The 15526-nt window shown below is 38.6% G+C and overlaps 1 protein-coding gene across 1 annotated transcript in view; it reads left to right on the forward strand.

Moving 5' to 3' along the window:
• Window positions 1–15526, forward strand: part of LOC138157907 (transmembrane protein 132C-like) — a 612402-nt gene that overhangs the window by 220765 nt on the left and 376111 nt on the right. The window contains exon 2 of the mRNA XM_069083711.1: window positions 4287–5175. Within this exon, the coding sequence (XP_068939812.1) occupies window positions 4287–5175 (889 nt within the window). The remainder of the gene's footprint in view (window positions 1–4286; window positions 5176–15526) is intronic.

The raw sequence follows: 15526 nt of genomic DNA on the forward strand, positions 1-15526 counted from the left end.
AAGGAAGGAAGGAAGGAAGGAAGGAAGGAAGGAAGGCAAAAAGAGAGGAAAGAAAAAAAGGATGGAAGAAGGGAGAAATATTAACCCTTTTTGTGTCCTGGACCCCTTTGGTGGGTTTATCCTGTGAACCCTTTCTCATAATCATGTTGTAAATGTATAAAATAAAACAAATTTACAAGGGAAAAGAATTTTATTGAAATCATTGGTTTATCAGTTTATTACAGATATCCATTTTTTAAAAATTGATAGACACCAAGTTAAGAACATCTGGAAAGAATGAATGACAAAAAGTTCTCACTATTGCTAAAAGCCATCCCAAACATTGTTTTAAGGGGAGGTTGGGAAGCAGTCAAAGTTTAACATTGTCTGGCAAGTTTAATCTTGGAAAAGTTGCTTGTGCTTGAGTTTCAGTATGGCCCTGAAACGAGTGGGAGCATAATGCAAGTGCTGACCCAACCTTGAGCACAGAGGTGCAAACATGCTCTCATAATTAGTGACCCCAGAACAAGCCTTCTGGACTGTGGATGAGGAAGAATGTTCTTCCTTTGAAAAACAATCTTTACCACCGAGGCTCTTTGGCTGGGGTTCAGCAGCTAACTTTGATCTACAAGCCAGTCTCCCTGCAGTGACAATGATTAGCAGAGTTTCCAGACCTGGAGCTGAATGAAGCTTACCAATATGCTGAATAGTTTGTCCATGCTGTGATTAAAGGGAGGGGCCAGAGGGAAGTGTGTAAGAAGGGAAAAGAGGCTAGCAAAGAAAAGAGTTACCCATGCTCTCTCCCAGTCTATGAATAGAGGCTTGTTTGGGGTTTCCTGGACCCTTTCTGAAAGGAAGAGTCCATGGAGGTGGGCTCTTGGGGGACCTTTGCAGAGTTAGCAAAGTGGGTCATCTTAACCCCTTAGCATCCTAGACAGGACAGCAGTCTTCTCTGGAGCCAGTCAAGGGCATATAGAGGTAGCTGTGTGACCCTGTACGAGTCACTTAAGTGACTTCTCCCTTATCTGTTGATAGGTTGTTGTCCTTCATTCTCCAAGAGGAACGAAATGACATCAATATGCCAGAGTCGAGTTTCAGTGTGTCTGACTTGGGAATAAGAATAGTTCCTTGTCTGTAAAATGGGGGCAATAGCAGTTCCTTGTCTGTAAAATAGCAGCATCTACCTCACAAAGTCATTGTAAGGATCCAGGGAGTAAACGTGCAAAGTGCTTTGCAAACATTCAAGTGTTATATGAATGCTTGCTATTATTAGATAGCCAATCAGGTCTTTTCACCTGATCAGCTCTTAGAATTCCTTTTCTTGCTGGTTCTGAGAGTTTCGAGGGACTTTAGGAGACTGGCTAATGCAACCCCCTGGAGAAGTCATTGGGTACTAAGTGTCAGAGGCAAGACCCCCAGATTTGGATCTAGTGGAAGGTTTTGCTTGGTTGGTTGGTGTATGTGGTTCTTTTGCTGCGCTGCTCCCCCTCCTCCCCTTTTTATTTAGCTGTTTGTTTAGTCTATATTTCTGCTTGCCACATTTTTGTTAAAATGCAGTAACCAAGCCATGTTAACTGACTAGGATGGTTGCCATCCCTATTGTTTGGTTTTAAATGTAGTGAAAAATCTGCATTTCAAATTAGGACCAAAGTCTTCGATACTGAGAAATGTGTCCCACTGTTGATTATAATGAAATTTTTGGACTGGATGGTCTCTAAGGACCTTTCTGATTCTATGAGTCTGAGTTTGCGTGGGATTGATGCCAATCCCTTGACTGTGATACCCTCTGTCGCTATGGAATGTTCATCTTTAGTGGACTGGCTTGACCCAGACTTTGAAATTCATAGGTTCAAAATGAGACAATCTCCCTCCAGCTTTGAATGAAGAGGGTTATATGAGAGCAAAGACAATAGATGTGTCAGACTGAAGTCTGATTGGAACTGAATAAATCCCTCTCCTCTAGGTGAGACAAAGGATAGAAATTCTTTGGAAGGACAGCAGCAAAATTATGATGATGATGATAGTAACTCATATTTATATAGCATTTTAAGAGCATAATGCATTTTGTATATGTTATCATGGTTGATCCTCATAACAACCCTGGGAAATAGGTACTATTATAATCCCCATTCTATAGATGAGGAAACCAAGGCCAAGAGAAATAAAGGGACTTGGTCAGGGTCACACAGCTAGTAAGCTTCTGAAGGAAGGATCTGAATGCGGCTCTTCCTGACTCCATGCCCAAGTTCAGTGTTCTACCCAGTGCCTTGTCTACCGACCTAGTTGCAACATGCATTGGATTACTGTTGGAATTCATTGCTGGGAATTTAAAGCGCTTTGTAGAAGAGTAAAATAGGCTGGTCAGTGCTAAAAGCCATCGACCTTTTGATTTTGTTTGTTTAAAGGAAAATCATGTGGCTTAACTGAACATACTCAGCAGAGTATGAGGAGGGAGCCAAGGGCAACATGGGAGGGATACTAGCATGATATCCATGTTACTCACTGGGGCAGCAGCAGCTAAAGCCTCCAATGAAAGATCAAATGAATAGAGCTCCAGTCAGAGACATCACCAGAAAACCACAGGCAAGATGGTCTTTAGAGAATGACAATAGAAGGAAGTCCACAACAGCCCTGTCAGAAGCAGGTACCATGATACAGATGCTTCAGGGTTAGCAGCTTCCAGGAGATGAAAGGAATGCCAAGCAGAAGGGAGCATAAATAGGGTCAAGAGACCAGGTCCTGACTTGCTACAAGAACTGGATAGAGAGGCTATATTGTGTAGCTAATAGAGTGAAGGATTGGGAGTTGGATAGAGAGGCTATATTGTGTAGCTAATAGAGTGAAGGATTGGGAGTCAATCAGCCACTAATGTTAGCTGTGTGGCCCTGGGTAAGTGACTTAAGTTAAGACCCACTTTCCTCATCTGTAAAAAGGGGGAGTTGGGCTAGATGGTCTCCAAGGTCCCTTCCAGATTTAACTCTATTAGCCTGTGATATTTCAGAAGATTCTTTTTTTTTTTTTTGCTTTTTATGGAGGGGAGAGGGTAGGGCAATTGGGGTTAAGTGACTTGCCCAAGGTCACATGGCTAGTAAGTGTTAAGTGTCTAGGTGGGATTTGAACTCAAGTACTCCTGAATCCAGGGCTGGTGCTCTATTCACTGTACCACCTAGCTGTCCCAAGAAGATTCTTTCAATGATGGCTAGCATTTAAAGAGTACTTTAAAGTTCACAAAGTACTTTACAAATAATATCTCATTTTATCCTCACACAACACTCCTGGGGAGTAAGTGCTATGATTATCCTCATTTTACAGATAGGGAAACTGAAGCAGACATCAGTTGAACGACTTGCCTAGAGGGAAGGGAAGGGGAATATAACAAGCATTTATATAGTGCTTCTTATATGCCAGACACTGGAATAAATGCCTTTTTTTAAGGTAAGCAGGGTTAAGTGACTTACCCAAGGTCACACAGATAGTAAATATTTGATGCCACACTTGAACTCAGATCCTCCCAAATCCAGGGCCAGTTCTCTATCCACTGTACCACCTAACTGCCTGCTAACGGCTTTTGTTTTTCTTTTTGGAGGGGGGAGGGCAGGGCAATTTGGGTTAAGTGACTTGCCCAAAGTCACACAGCTAGTAAATGTTAAGTGTCTGAGGCTGGATTTGAACTCAGGTCCTCCTGACTCCAGGACTGGTGCTCTATTCACTGTGCTACCTAGACACCCCCAACTAACTGCTTTTTTTTACAAATATTATCTCATTTGATTACATAGGGTTATATAGCTAATAAGTGTCTGAGGCCAGATTTAAACTCAGGTCTTCAGCACCCCAAATCCAACACTCTACCTACTGTACAATATAGCCTCTATTAAAAACAACTGATCTTTTCTCCCTGTTCCCTATTCCAGAAAAATAGAAATAAAACCAAAAACAGATAAACAAATGAAACAAAGTGTCAAAATGCATGTATTTTCATGTTTTAAGTACCTACAAGTTATATTAATGCAGGCATTCCCTTATTTTTATATGTAGCCTGCCTTAGCAAACAATCAGTATTTTTCGGGTGCGGATGGGGGGAGGGAGGGAGGCAATTGGGGTTAAGTGACAGTCAGTGTTTCTTCAGTGGGTAATGTATTGTAATTCACTGAATAATCCCAGAACAAAATGTAATATTCCAAACTGTGTCGAGTTCAGAATTTCCATTCCTTACATGTAAATTATTTGTTGACCTAACAGCTTCTCAAGAACATATTAATCATTCTTTCTTTGTCTTTTTTTTTCTCTCTCTCTCTTTTTTAAATTAGTGATCGAGGGCCGAGGGGTCACAGACAATGGACCAAGATTTTCCTCATTACCAACATATCTACCTGTGAGTTATCATATCCTCAGCGCTGAGACATCATTTTTCCTTAAAGAAACGCACCAAGACTTTATGAGGAATTCCAGTTTGCAGTCCAGAGTCGAGTCATTCTTTACATACAAAGCCAAGAAGCCTCCTGTGTTGAATGCTAGCTATGGACCTTTTTCTGTAGAAAAAGTGGTGCCCCAGGAACTCATGATGACTTCAAATTTTTTAGGATCGAATGACAAGTTTACCTTTAACTGGAAACTTAAAACATACATCATGAGCGATAAAATCTACTTGAACAGGCCCAAAGTCCAAATCCTGTTTTACATTGTGGGTCGGGACTGGGATGAGTATAGCTCTGAAGAGAGACTTCCCTGTCTTCGAGTATTTGCCTTCAGGGAAACCCGAGAGGTTAGGGGCAGCTGCCGCCTGGCAGGTGACCTTGGACTGTGTGTTGCACAATTGGAGCTCTTATCTAGTTGGTTCAACCCTCCTACGGTGGCTGCTGGGCGGAAAAAGTCTGTGGGTCAGTTGGAAGGAAACTCTGTGGAACTCTATTACACAATTCAACCAGGAGATGAGAAAGGAGAGTGTACAACTGGGGATGTAAGGAAAGGCAATGCCATCCGGCCAGGGAAGGATGGGCTGGATGAAACCATGTCCCACTTGCAAAGGATCGGTACTGTGGGCCTTTATCAGGCTCAGGAGAATTTTCAGCTTAGTGAGTTAAGGCTGGACAACAATGTGGTCATCTGGTTGCCATCAAAGCCTGTCAAACAAGGAGAAGTGGTCAATGCATATGTGACTATCGCCAATAATTCCACCATTGACATATTCATCTTGAGGTATGTGCTTTGGACAGCTGGTCAACAAATATTTATCTGGCTTAGAGTGTCTGATTTATGTCATATATACAAATGCAAAAAAAGACATACCTTCTTCGTAAATGTCATTAGTCAACAGGTAGAGAAAAGATAGAGAAATTGCGCTCTCTCTCTCTTTCTCTTTCTCTCTCTCTCTCTGCATATATATATACATATATATATAGTGTGTGTATGTATGTATATATGTATGTACTCATGTATATATGCATATATATCTTTTTCTCTACATACACATTTAAAAATACATTGAGAAGGAAAAAAACTACACTTTACTGGTAAGTGGAAAAACAGAATAGTTTATAAAGGACATGGTCGCTTCCCTCCAAAAGCTTACACTCTGCATATGTTTGTGTACCTATGATTTCATAGATGTATGGAACCCCTAGTGAGGAAACTCCTACCAGTTGAGATTTGTAACTATTCAGAGAGCAGCCTGGGGCATTGAGAGGTTAGGGGAGATCCTCCAGGGTCTCCCCTGGAGGATCTATCACAGATAGGACTCAAACGCAGATCATCCTATTTCTAAAGGCAGTTCTCTGCCTTCCACAACATCCTCCAGACTCCTTCATTCTTCATTACCTGGTTTTCTGAAAGAGGTATACTCTTAGGTGTCAATCAAAGAAGGAGAGGGACATGGTTGTTCTTTGTTCTTTGGTTCTCTTGGTCTCCAGAACTGAGATGCTAATGTAATGAAGAGATTGTGCTTTTTTCAAAAGGCCTAAGTAAATAATAGCTATTTTGACACTGTGTGTGTATGTATATGTGTGTGTTTTGCATCTTGTCAACCGTTCATTTCATTAGTGTATTCCAGTGGTCATAGTCTGCAGGCTGGAAAAGACACAGGTAATATACATGAATGTCTCATAGGAAGGCATCCTCCTTAAAGAAAGTTGGCATCTGGGAAATTATCCTTTCCTCATTTAAAATCCCCAGAATAGCCCACAACATTTAATCACTGCTGACTTTGTCAGGTAAGAGTCAAGTTTTATTAGGATTGCCCTTTCCATCTGTTTAAAAACTCTAAGATAACAGACTTTTAAAAAGGTTTTACAGGGCATCTGTTCCCTCATACTCCAGAAGGGCATGTGACCTATTGGTAATCACATTGTCCTGGTTGTCAGGGGACTTGAAATCCAGTCATACTGCTGCCAAGAACTAACCATATGACTTTGGGTAAGTCTGTTTCTCCTCTATGAACTCCAATTCCCCATTATCTTTAGGATCAATCTAATGAATCACTCTACCCTTTCTAACTTTCTGGTCATTTTACCCAATACTCCTTTCCACATACTCTTCCTTCCAGACAAACTGACTGACTCAATATTAATTATTCCTTACAATAAGTTTGAGAAATTTTCCCCATTTCTACTCAGTTAATCTCTCCCTTCATGATCAAATCAAGTCAACCAATATGACACTTGGAAAGGAATATGATCCTGAGTTATGATTAGAAGCCTGGGAACAAATGAATGAGCAAACAAATAGATGAATGGATGGGTGGATGGATGGATAGATGGATGGAAAATCCTTTATTAAGCCCTTACTTAATTAAGCCCTTTATTAAGTCCATTCCTATGCTAAACATGCAGGGTATAGTACCGAAAAACAAGATGATAAAAAGTTGACTGACCTCCAAACCAAGCATAGGGCACCACAAATCTGGAATTTCAAAAAAATGTATGAGGGGAAGACTTATAAAGGAATGATTTTGCCTGTAAAATATAATATGTCAGGTACTGGCAAGATTATGGCCAATAGGTTATTGGAATCTATAATTAGATGGATTGATGGAGCCATATACTAGCAAATTAATAACAAGCATAGAAGTGAATGGATGATCCATTAAACCCACAACCAGCCCAAGTTTCTGAGAAGTTTGCAAGAGAAGTCTGCACACTGGATTTCAGGAAAGCAAATTGGTTTGTTTTCGAGGGTTAAGACAGATGGTGATGATGGTGATGATGACAACTAATATTTATATAATGTTTATTATGTTCCAGGCACTGTGCTAAGTGTTTTACAATTATTATCTCATTTAATCCTCACAAGAACGCTGGGAGGCAAGTGCTATTACCATTCCCTTTTAATAGATGAGGAAACTGAGGCAAACAGATATAAAGTGGCTTACTCAGGACCACAAAACTAGTAAGTGTCTGAGATCAAATTTGAAATCCAGTCTTCCTGACTTGAGGCCCAGTGCTCTATCTTTTGTAACATTTAGGTACCAGAAACTTATGCCTATAATTTTGATTAAGAAGACATATTTCTTGTTTTTTTTTCTTTTTTACTCTAAGAGCTTATTGAGCATAGACAATAATGTCATTAAATTTGACAATGTTATGAATTTTAAGGGCTTTTCAAATGAAATGGCATTCTTGAGGATATGGAGTTCTAGAAGCTATGCTTCTAGCCTCTTGAGTCTTAGCTTTCCAATAACTAGATGAAAGTCCTTGGGAGAAAATATCTAACTAGCTTGATATCTCTTGGATATGGCACATATTTTGTTTCTTCCATCACTGACTTTAAATTTGAGGCAGATTTCCCTAGTGCTAAGTAACAGTTATTCTTTAGAAACTCTGAGAGAAAAGAAAAGGTCCCCGAAAGGTTTGAGTAAATGAAAATGTTTGTATCTGAGAATTCTAAGAATCAGATTAATAAGAGAGAAACAAATGATCTTCTAGGTAGTCATTTCTACCTTGGAGATGAAAGAGATGCATAATAAAAGGAGATAATTTTTCACATCTTAGATTCCTAGGACTTTCAAAAACAAAGCTTGTATTCTTGCTTTGATTTCCAAGATGGTTGACTGGACATTCTTAGCCAAATGGAATTGCTGACTTACGGGAGCTTGTTCATTTCTTCATGTGATGGAAATAATCAAATTAATCTGTGACTCGGGAGATTTGAAAGGGAAACAACTCTTTGTGACAGATAGATCATTGGAAAAACTATGTCTGAGTCTTTCTGGAAAGTTTATTGGAAGTCAAGATGCTCAGTATGTCCGTACTCTTGTCTTATGGTATTTTTTTCAATCCACAAAATCATTCCTTCATCCATATACGAATTCAGTTAAATTTAACAAACATTTATTGACCTGTACTAGTGTCAAATAACTTTACTAGTGACTGAAGGGGCAATATGGTATTGGGCAGTGGTTCTCCACCTTTTCCACAGTGATAGAACACTTCATTTAAATAAAACTTTGGGATTACCCTTATATTATCATCATTAAAATTTTTATGTTTAATGTCTATTAACAAGATCATAAGATTCATTTTAAAATGGGGTATTCCGGAGTTCCTTGAAGCAGTTTGAGGAAGTGAAGAATTTTAACAGTGACTGTTTATAAATAGGTGTTCATAGAATGATTTCAAACTTGAAAAAAGGTATCAAGGTCAGTTAAAGTGGAGGGTGAGATTGGGGAATGGCATGTAGTCTTTTGGGGGAGTACATGTGACAGTAAATAGAATGTGAAACAAGACTGAGAAGCTATGTTGAATCAAGAAGATTTTTAATGTCAACATAAAGCATTGATTTGATTCTGTAGTAACGGGGAGACCTAGAATGGGCAATAGGTTTGTATTTTCATCAGCAGATAGAGTTTCCCCATTGAGATTTTCTTGAACTGAATAAATTCCAGTTCTGGTCCCCCCCATCAAAAATGAAGTCATCACATGAAGTCACAAGTAGTAAAATTTATCATTGCTTCCTTCTAAAGAGGCAAGTTGATCCTAAACTGCCAGTCATACTCCTAATAGGTAGGCAGTCTCATATCAATCGATGACAGTGATATGTAAGGCCCTTTTGAAGGCTAGTTGTTTTGATAATCAGGGGAGTTCCCAAAACCTTCCTCCCAGAATGAAACTTTATTCTTGAGGCCCATTTTAAAAAATAGTCTGGAATATATACATGAATAATACATGAAATAATAATAATACATGAAACTAAAGAAAAAAAAAACACTGTGCTGGCAATTTCTGCCCCTTTGGCCCCATCATTTTCATAAATGATGCCCTTCTAACTACCTTTTCAGTTGTTGTTCAGTCAGTTTTTAGTTGTGTCTGATTCTTCATGAACCCATTTGGGGTATTCTTGGCAAAGATGCTGGAGTGATTTGAAATTTCCTTCTCCGACCCATTTTATAGATGAGGAAACTGAGGCAAACAGGATGAAGTGAATTGCTCAGTCACCCAGCCAGTAAGTGTCTGAGGCTGGATTTGAACTCAGGAAGATGAGTCTTTCATAGCTAAAGACACAGAGTATTGCCCACCCCTCCCATGTTTTCCTTTTCACTGTAAAAGCTCTTTCTTGCATGTTTTTTCTGTGTAAGAAAAATTTTCCCATTCTGTCTCTTCCTTCCCCCTTCTCCCTAAGCATTCCTCTTTTTTGCCCCTTCATTTTTTGGGGAGATCATTCCAACATAATTGACTTACATCCAAACTCTCTGTCTATATAAACTTCTTGCTGCCCTAATAATGATAAAGTTCATAGGAATTGCATGTATCATTTTCCCATATAGGAATGTAAACAGTTTAACTTTATTGAGACTGTTATGATTCCTCTTTTGTGTTTACCTTTTTATACTTCTCTTGAGTCTTGTGTTTGAATATGAAGTTTTCTATTCAGTTCTGGTCTTTTCATCAAGAATGGTTGAAAGAGCCAAGACGGCAAAGTAAAAGCAGAGAATTGCTTGAGATTTCCCCAAAACCCTTCCAAATACATGTAAAAAATAACTCTAAACAAATTCTAGAGGAGCAGAACACATAAATGATAGTGTAAAACAAATTTCCAGCCCAAGACAACCTGGAAAGTCAACAGGAAAGGTCTGTTGCCCCAGCCTGAGAGAAAAGCTCAGTCCAGTATGGGTCACGCTGGCATGGAGAGAGTCAGAGCAGGCCTCAGGGGACTGAATCACTGGTGGCTGTGACAGTTTCCAGACTTTTCAACCCACAAACCTCAAAGAAAACTTGGAAGGTCAGTAAGAAAGGACTGTGCACCCTGGGTGAGAGAAGAGCTTGGTCTAGGCACAGCCCTGGGATGGAGAGAAGAACTTGCTCAGGCCCTAGCCCCAAGACTGTGGAGGCAGCAGCAGCAGCTTCCAGAGTTTTGAGTCCAGATGGTATAGAGATAGAGCTGATCAGAAGGCAATTACAGGTATCTCTTTGCTAGCACTGAGGTGGGATTCTCTCACATTGCCCATGCTTCAATCTGGGTGGCAGTCTTGGAAGGTGGACCTGGGTTAGGAGGAATGCTGATGTGGTGGAGGTAGTAGACAGGGTGACCTCTTCACAGTTCCAAGGCAGAAAAGAGTACTTGTGGTCACTCACAGACCAGACCACAGGCCAGGAGAGGAATAAACACCTCTTCTTTGATCATATCACCTTAGAAGAACTGAAAATTTACAGGTGCCTAGAAGTATCTCTGAAAACTGCTGCACAAAACCCCTGAAGCTTAGAACAGTATAGTGCACGCGCACACACACACATACACACACACACACACACTCACACACACTGAAAACAGAATCCTACTTTAATACAGAGTTAAAAAGTTAAGTAATTGGTTGGGAAAATGAGCAAGCAGCATGAAACACTCAGACTATAGAATTCTACTTTGGTGACAAAGAAGATCAAAACACAACTATAATAAGACAACAAAATCAAAGCCCCCACATTCAAAGCCTCCAAAGAAAATGTGAATTGTTCACAGGTCTTGGAAGAGCTCAAAAAGGATTTTGAAAATCAAGTAAGAAAAGAAGAGGAAAAATTGGGAAGAGAAATGAGAGTGATGCAAGAAAATCATGAAAAACAAGTCAACAGTTTGCTAAAGGAGACCCAAAAAAATACTGAAGAAAAAAACACTTTAAAAAATAGACTAACCCAAATGGCAACAGAAGTCCAAAAAACCAATGAGGAGAAGAATACCTTTAAAAGTAGATGTGGACAAATGGAAAATGAGGTCCAAAAGTTCACTGAAGAAAATAATTCCTTCAAAATTAGAATGGAGCAAATAGAAGCTAATGACTTTATGAGTGATCAAGAAATTATAAAACAAAACCAAAAGAATGAAAAAATAGAAGACAATGTGAAATAACTCATTGTAAAAACAACTAACCTGGAAAATAGATCCAAAAGAGATGATTGTAAAATTACTGGACTACCTGAAAGCCATGATCCAAAAATAAAAGAACCTAGACCTCATCTTTCAAGAAATCATCAAGGGGCAGCTAGGTGGCACAGTGAATAGAGAACCAGCCCTCAAGTCAGGAGGACCTGAATTCAAATCCGGCCTCAGACACTTAACACAAAAACTAGCCATGTGACCTTGAGCAAATCACTTAACCCCAATGGCCCTACCTTCCCCCCTCCAAGAAATCATCAAGGGAAACTGCCCTGATATACTAGAACCAGGGGGTAAAATAGAAATTGAAAGAATCCACAGATTACCTCCAGAAAGAGGTACCAAAAATAAAACTCCTAGGAATATTGTAGCAAAATTCCAGAATTTGTAGGTCAAGGAGAAAATATTGCAAGCAGCCAGAAAGAAACAATTTGAGTATTGAGGAAACACAATCAGGACAACACAAGGTTAGCAGCTTCTACCTTAGGGGACTGAAGGGCTTGGAGGTCAAAGAATCTAGGATTAAAAGCAAGGATCACCTACCCAGCAAAACTGAGTATAGTCCTTCAGGGGAAAAAAAATGGAAAATCAGTGAAATAAAGGACTTTCAAAGAATTATTGATGAAAATACAAGAGCTGGAAAGGAAATTTGACTTTCAAATACAAGACTCAAGAGAAACATGACAAGGTAAATAGGGAAGAGAAATCATAAGGAACTTATTAAAGTTGAACTGTTTATATTCCTATATTGAAAGATGATATTTGTAACTCATGAGTCCTTTCTCAGGATTAGAGTAGTTGGAGATAATAATCTCTTTCTAAGGTGTTCAACCCTCATACTGTCTCTGACCTGAGCTCCCAAAGATGCTGATATGGTTGTTTTGGCTGCCACCATGTGTGTGGACTCTGGACAGAATTCTACCTCAGTATCATTAATTTTCCTGTCAACCTCCTAAGTCTTCTCAGGCCAGAACAATGTCTCATTCTGACTTTTTGTTGGCTTTGCCATTCCAAAATTTAATTTGATGCATTATTTTAAAGTTCTTTGGAGGGGAATATTGAGAGAGTTCAGCTGGGTTGCCTCTAATCTGCCATCTTGGCTTTGCCCCTGATGTACTATTTCTTGAACAATGGAATGACATAGTCAGATAGATGTATTAAAATAGATTCTTGTCTAAACTAAGAGAAAGAGTGATTGGAGACTGGAAAAAATCAGAGGCAGTAAAATCAGTTAGGAAACTATTATAATAGTACAGGTGAGAGTTTGATGAGAACCTGACTTAGGGTGATAGCAATGTGAGTGGAAAGGGGGTGATGAATGAGAGAGGTTCTAGAGGAATATATGATGGGATTTGATTTGAATATATGATGGCAACTGATTACATATGTGAGGTGAGGTAAAGGAATGATTGTGAAATTGAGCAAGTCACTAAACCTCCATGGCCCCTCACTTTCTTCATCTGTGAAATAAAGGGTATAGACTATATGAACTCTGATGTCCACTTTAATTTTAGATATATGGTCTTAAGCCACTTGAAGTATGGGGGCCTCAATTCCCTTATCTAATCAATATGAAGTTGGACTGGATGATCTCTAAAATCTAATCTAGTCCTAAATCTCTGATCGATTCAAGCCTGAGGGACTAGGAGGATGAATGAGGGTATCATCAAAAGAGATGGAGATATTGTGAAGAAGGAGGAGTAGGTTCTGCAAGTGTGATGAAAAGTTGGGTTTGGGAGAGGTTGAGATTATAGGGCAGGCAGGATAGTCATTTGGAAATGTAGAATGGGATTCCACTGAAGAGATAAGTGCTTCCAAATTTAAATTTGAATGTCCTCTATATAAGGGTTTTAATGGATACTTTTCCCTCTACCTGTTTGTCTAATTCTTCTTAGATTTTTTTTCTTTAGTTTATCTTCATTTCCCCTTCTCTTAATATGCTTCTTACTCCATAACTGCTACCTTTCTGGGTTCTCTTTTATTCTTTCTTCCCCTCCCATGGTATAAATTATCCCATAGATTAAAAATAAAATTAATAGAAATTTAAAAATAAGAAAGAAGGGGCGACAGGTAGCACAGCGAGTAAGAGCACCGGCTCCAGTGTCGGGATGACCTGGGGATCAAATCCAGGGCTCAGATACTTAGCACCACACCCAGAAATAACTGGCCATGTAACCTTGAGCAAGTTACTTAACCCCGATTGCTTAAAAAAAAATAAGAAAGAAATCAAAAGATGGAAGAGTATATAGGAGTGAGGGGAGTTGTCTTAAAATAAAAAAAAAATTAGAGCTACCATAAGAATTCTTATATACCTGTTATATATAGTTATATACCTGTTTTCTCCCCCTTTAGAGGAGGAGAGAGTATTTTAATTTTGTCATTGTCTCCTCAATGTTTAGTATTGTGCCTTATAAATAGAAAATGATTAGTAAATGTTAATTGATTGAGCAATTCTTCTGGTCATTGTGGTGCATTTTCAATCAAATCAATTGAATATTTAAAAGGAGTTTGATGGTGAGAAAATGAGATTTCTTGAGCATATTTTTCTGTCAGAGATGTGTGGTTCTCTCTCCCCACCATTTTCTTTTTTTTTTTTTAACAAATTCTAAACAGATTCTGTTGTAAAATAACAAAATAGACCAAAAAGACAAAAAAGTACGCAAAATAAAGTATTTTAAAAAAGTATGTTTTGATCTGTATTCAGACTCCATCCGTTTTTTACTCTAGGGATGGATAGTTTTTTACATCATAAGTCCTTCAGAGTTCTTGGATCATTGTATTACTGAGAATAGTGAAGTTTTCCAGAGTTAATCATCTTACAGTGTTACTATTATTATGTACAACATTCTCCTGGTTCTATTCATTTCACTTTGCATCAATTCATGTAAGATTTTCCAGGTTTTTCTGAGAGTATCCTGTTCATCATTTCTTATAGCACAATAGTATTCCATCACAATCATATATCACAACTTCTAACAATATTTTTAAAGAAAGAAAAATGAAGAAGAGAAAAGTAAGAAGCAAAACTGATCAATACCCTAAAAAAAAAATCCTCACATGGGATAGGTTCTCTCCCTTTTCCTTCCCAAGTAATTCTCTGTCAGGGGTTTAAATGGAACTTCATCCAACCTAGGTTTCCTGGATACTAGAATGCTAGGTTACAAATTCATTTAGTAATTTGACCAAATCTTACAGGTAATAACTGAATCTCCTCAACCAATACCAATACAACTTCTTTCCTTTTGTCCATTAGCATTTGTTCATTCCAAATTGAAATTCCAGTAGGAGTATTTGTTGTCGTTTCCAGTCATATCAAACCCTTCATGATTCCATTTGGGATTTTATTGGCAAAGATACTAGAGTGCTTTGTCATTTCCTTCTTCAACTCATTTTACAAATGAGGAAACTGAGATAAACAGGGTGAATTAACTTGCCCAGGGCCACACAGCTAGTAAGTGTCTGAGTCAAGATTTGAACTCAGATATTCTTGACTTCAGGTCTAGCACTCTATCCACTGTACCACCTAACTGCCCCAGTAGGAATTTAGTACCTAGTTTAATGCCTCTGGATGAATTAAGGAAGAAGGTCTAGAATATCTTGTTGGTGACTTTAATTGGGATAAGAATAATTAACTGATGAATTCAAGTGACCCTCACCTTTACAGAAGGTAGTACAAGTATTATGTTCACCATTTTGTAGGTCTACCTATGTATCTAGTGCTAGGAGGTGGCAGGTATTGTTTTCTGAGGATCCACAATAACAAAACAAAAGACAATAGCAAAAGCAGTTCCTGTACTTGTTCTAATGGAGAAAAACAAAGCAGTGTATTCTCAAAAATTTTAAATGAAAGTTCATTGTGTGAAGAGGAAGAGAATGGAAGAAATCAATTAAAGCCAGTAGAGGTAAGAGTTGAACTCCAATCTCCCAATTGTAGCCAGAGCTCTTTCCTCATGACAAACTTCCTCCATCAAGAAATACTATATGATTTTCCACTAAATAAAGTAGCATAGTAACTTAATGTCACAATATGGAACCAAACCATCTTATTGGCAATTGTCATATTGATTAAAGATCTCTTTTTACACCAACAAAGTCCACAATGGATTCCAGTTGTTCAGCATTCGGGGACTGTTAGTATTTTTCTTTTTTTACTTCTTGAGTATTTTTCTTTTTTTACTTCTTGAGTATTTTT

The sequence above is a fragment of the Petaurus breviceps genome, unplaced genomic scaffold, assembly GCF_028583685.1.
Source record: "Petaurus breviceps papuanus isolate PSGF00001 unplaced genomic scaffold, PetGlider_PUasm1.0 101, whole genome shotgun sequence".
NCBI classification, from domain to species: Eukaryota; Metazoa; Chordata; class Mammalia; order Diprotodontia; family Petauridae; genus Petaurus; species Petaurus breviceps.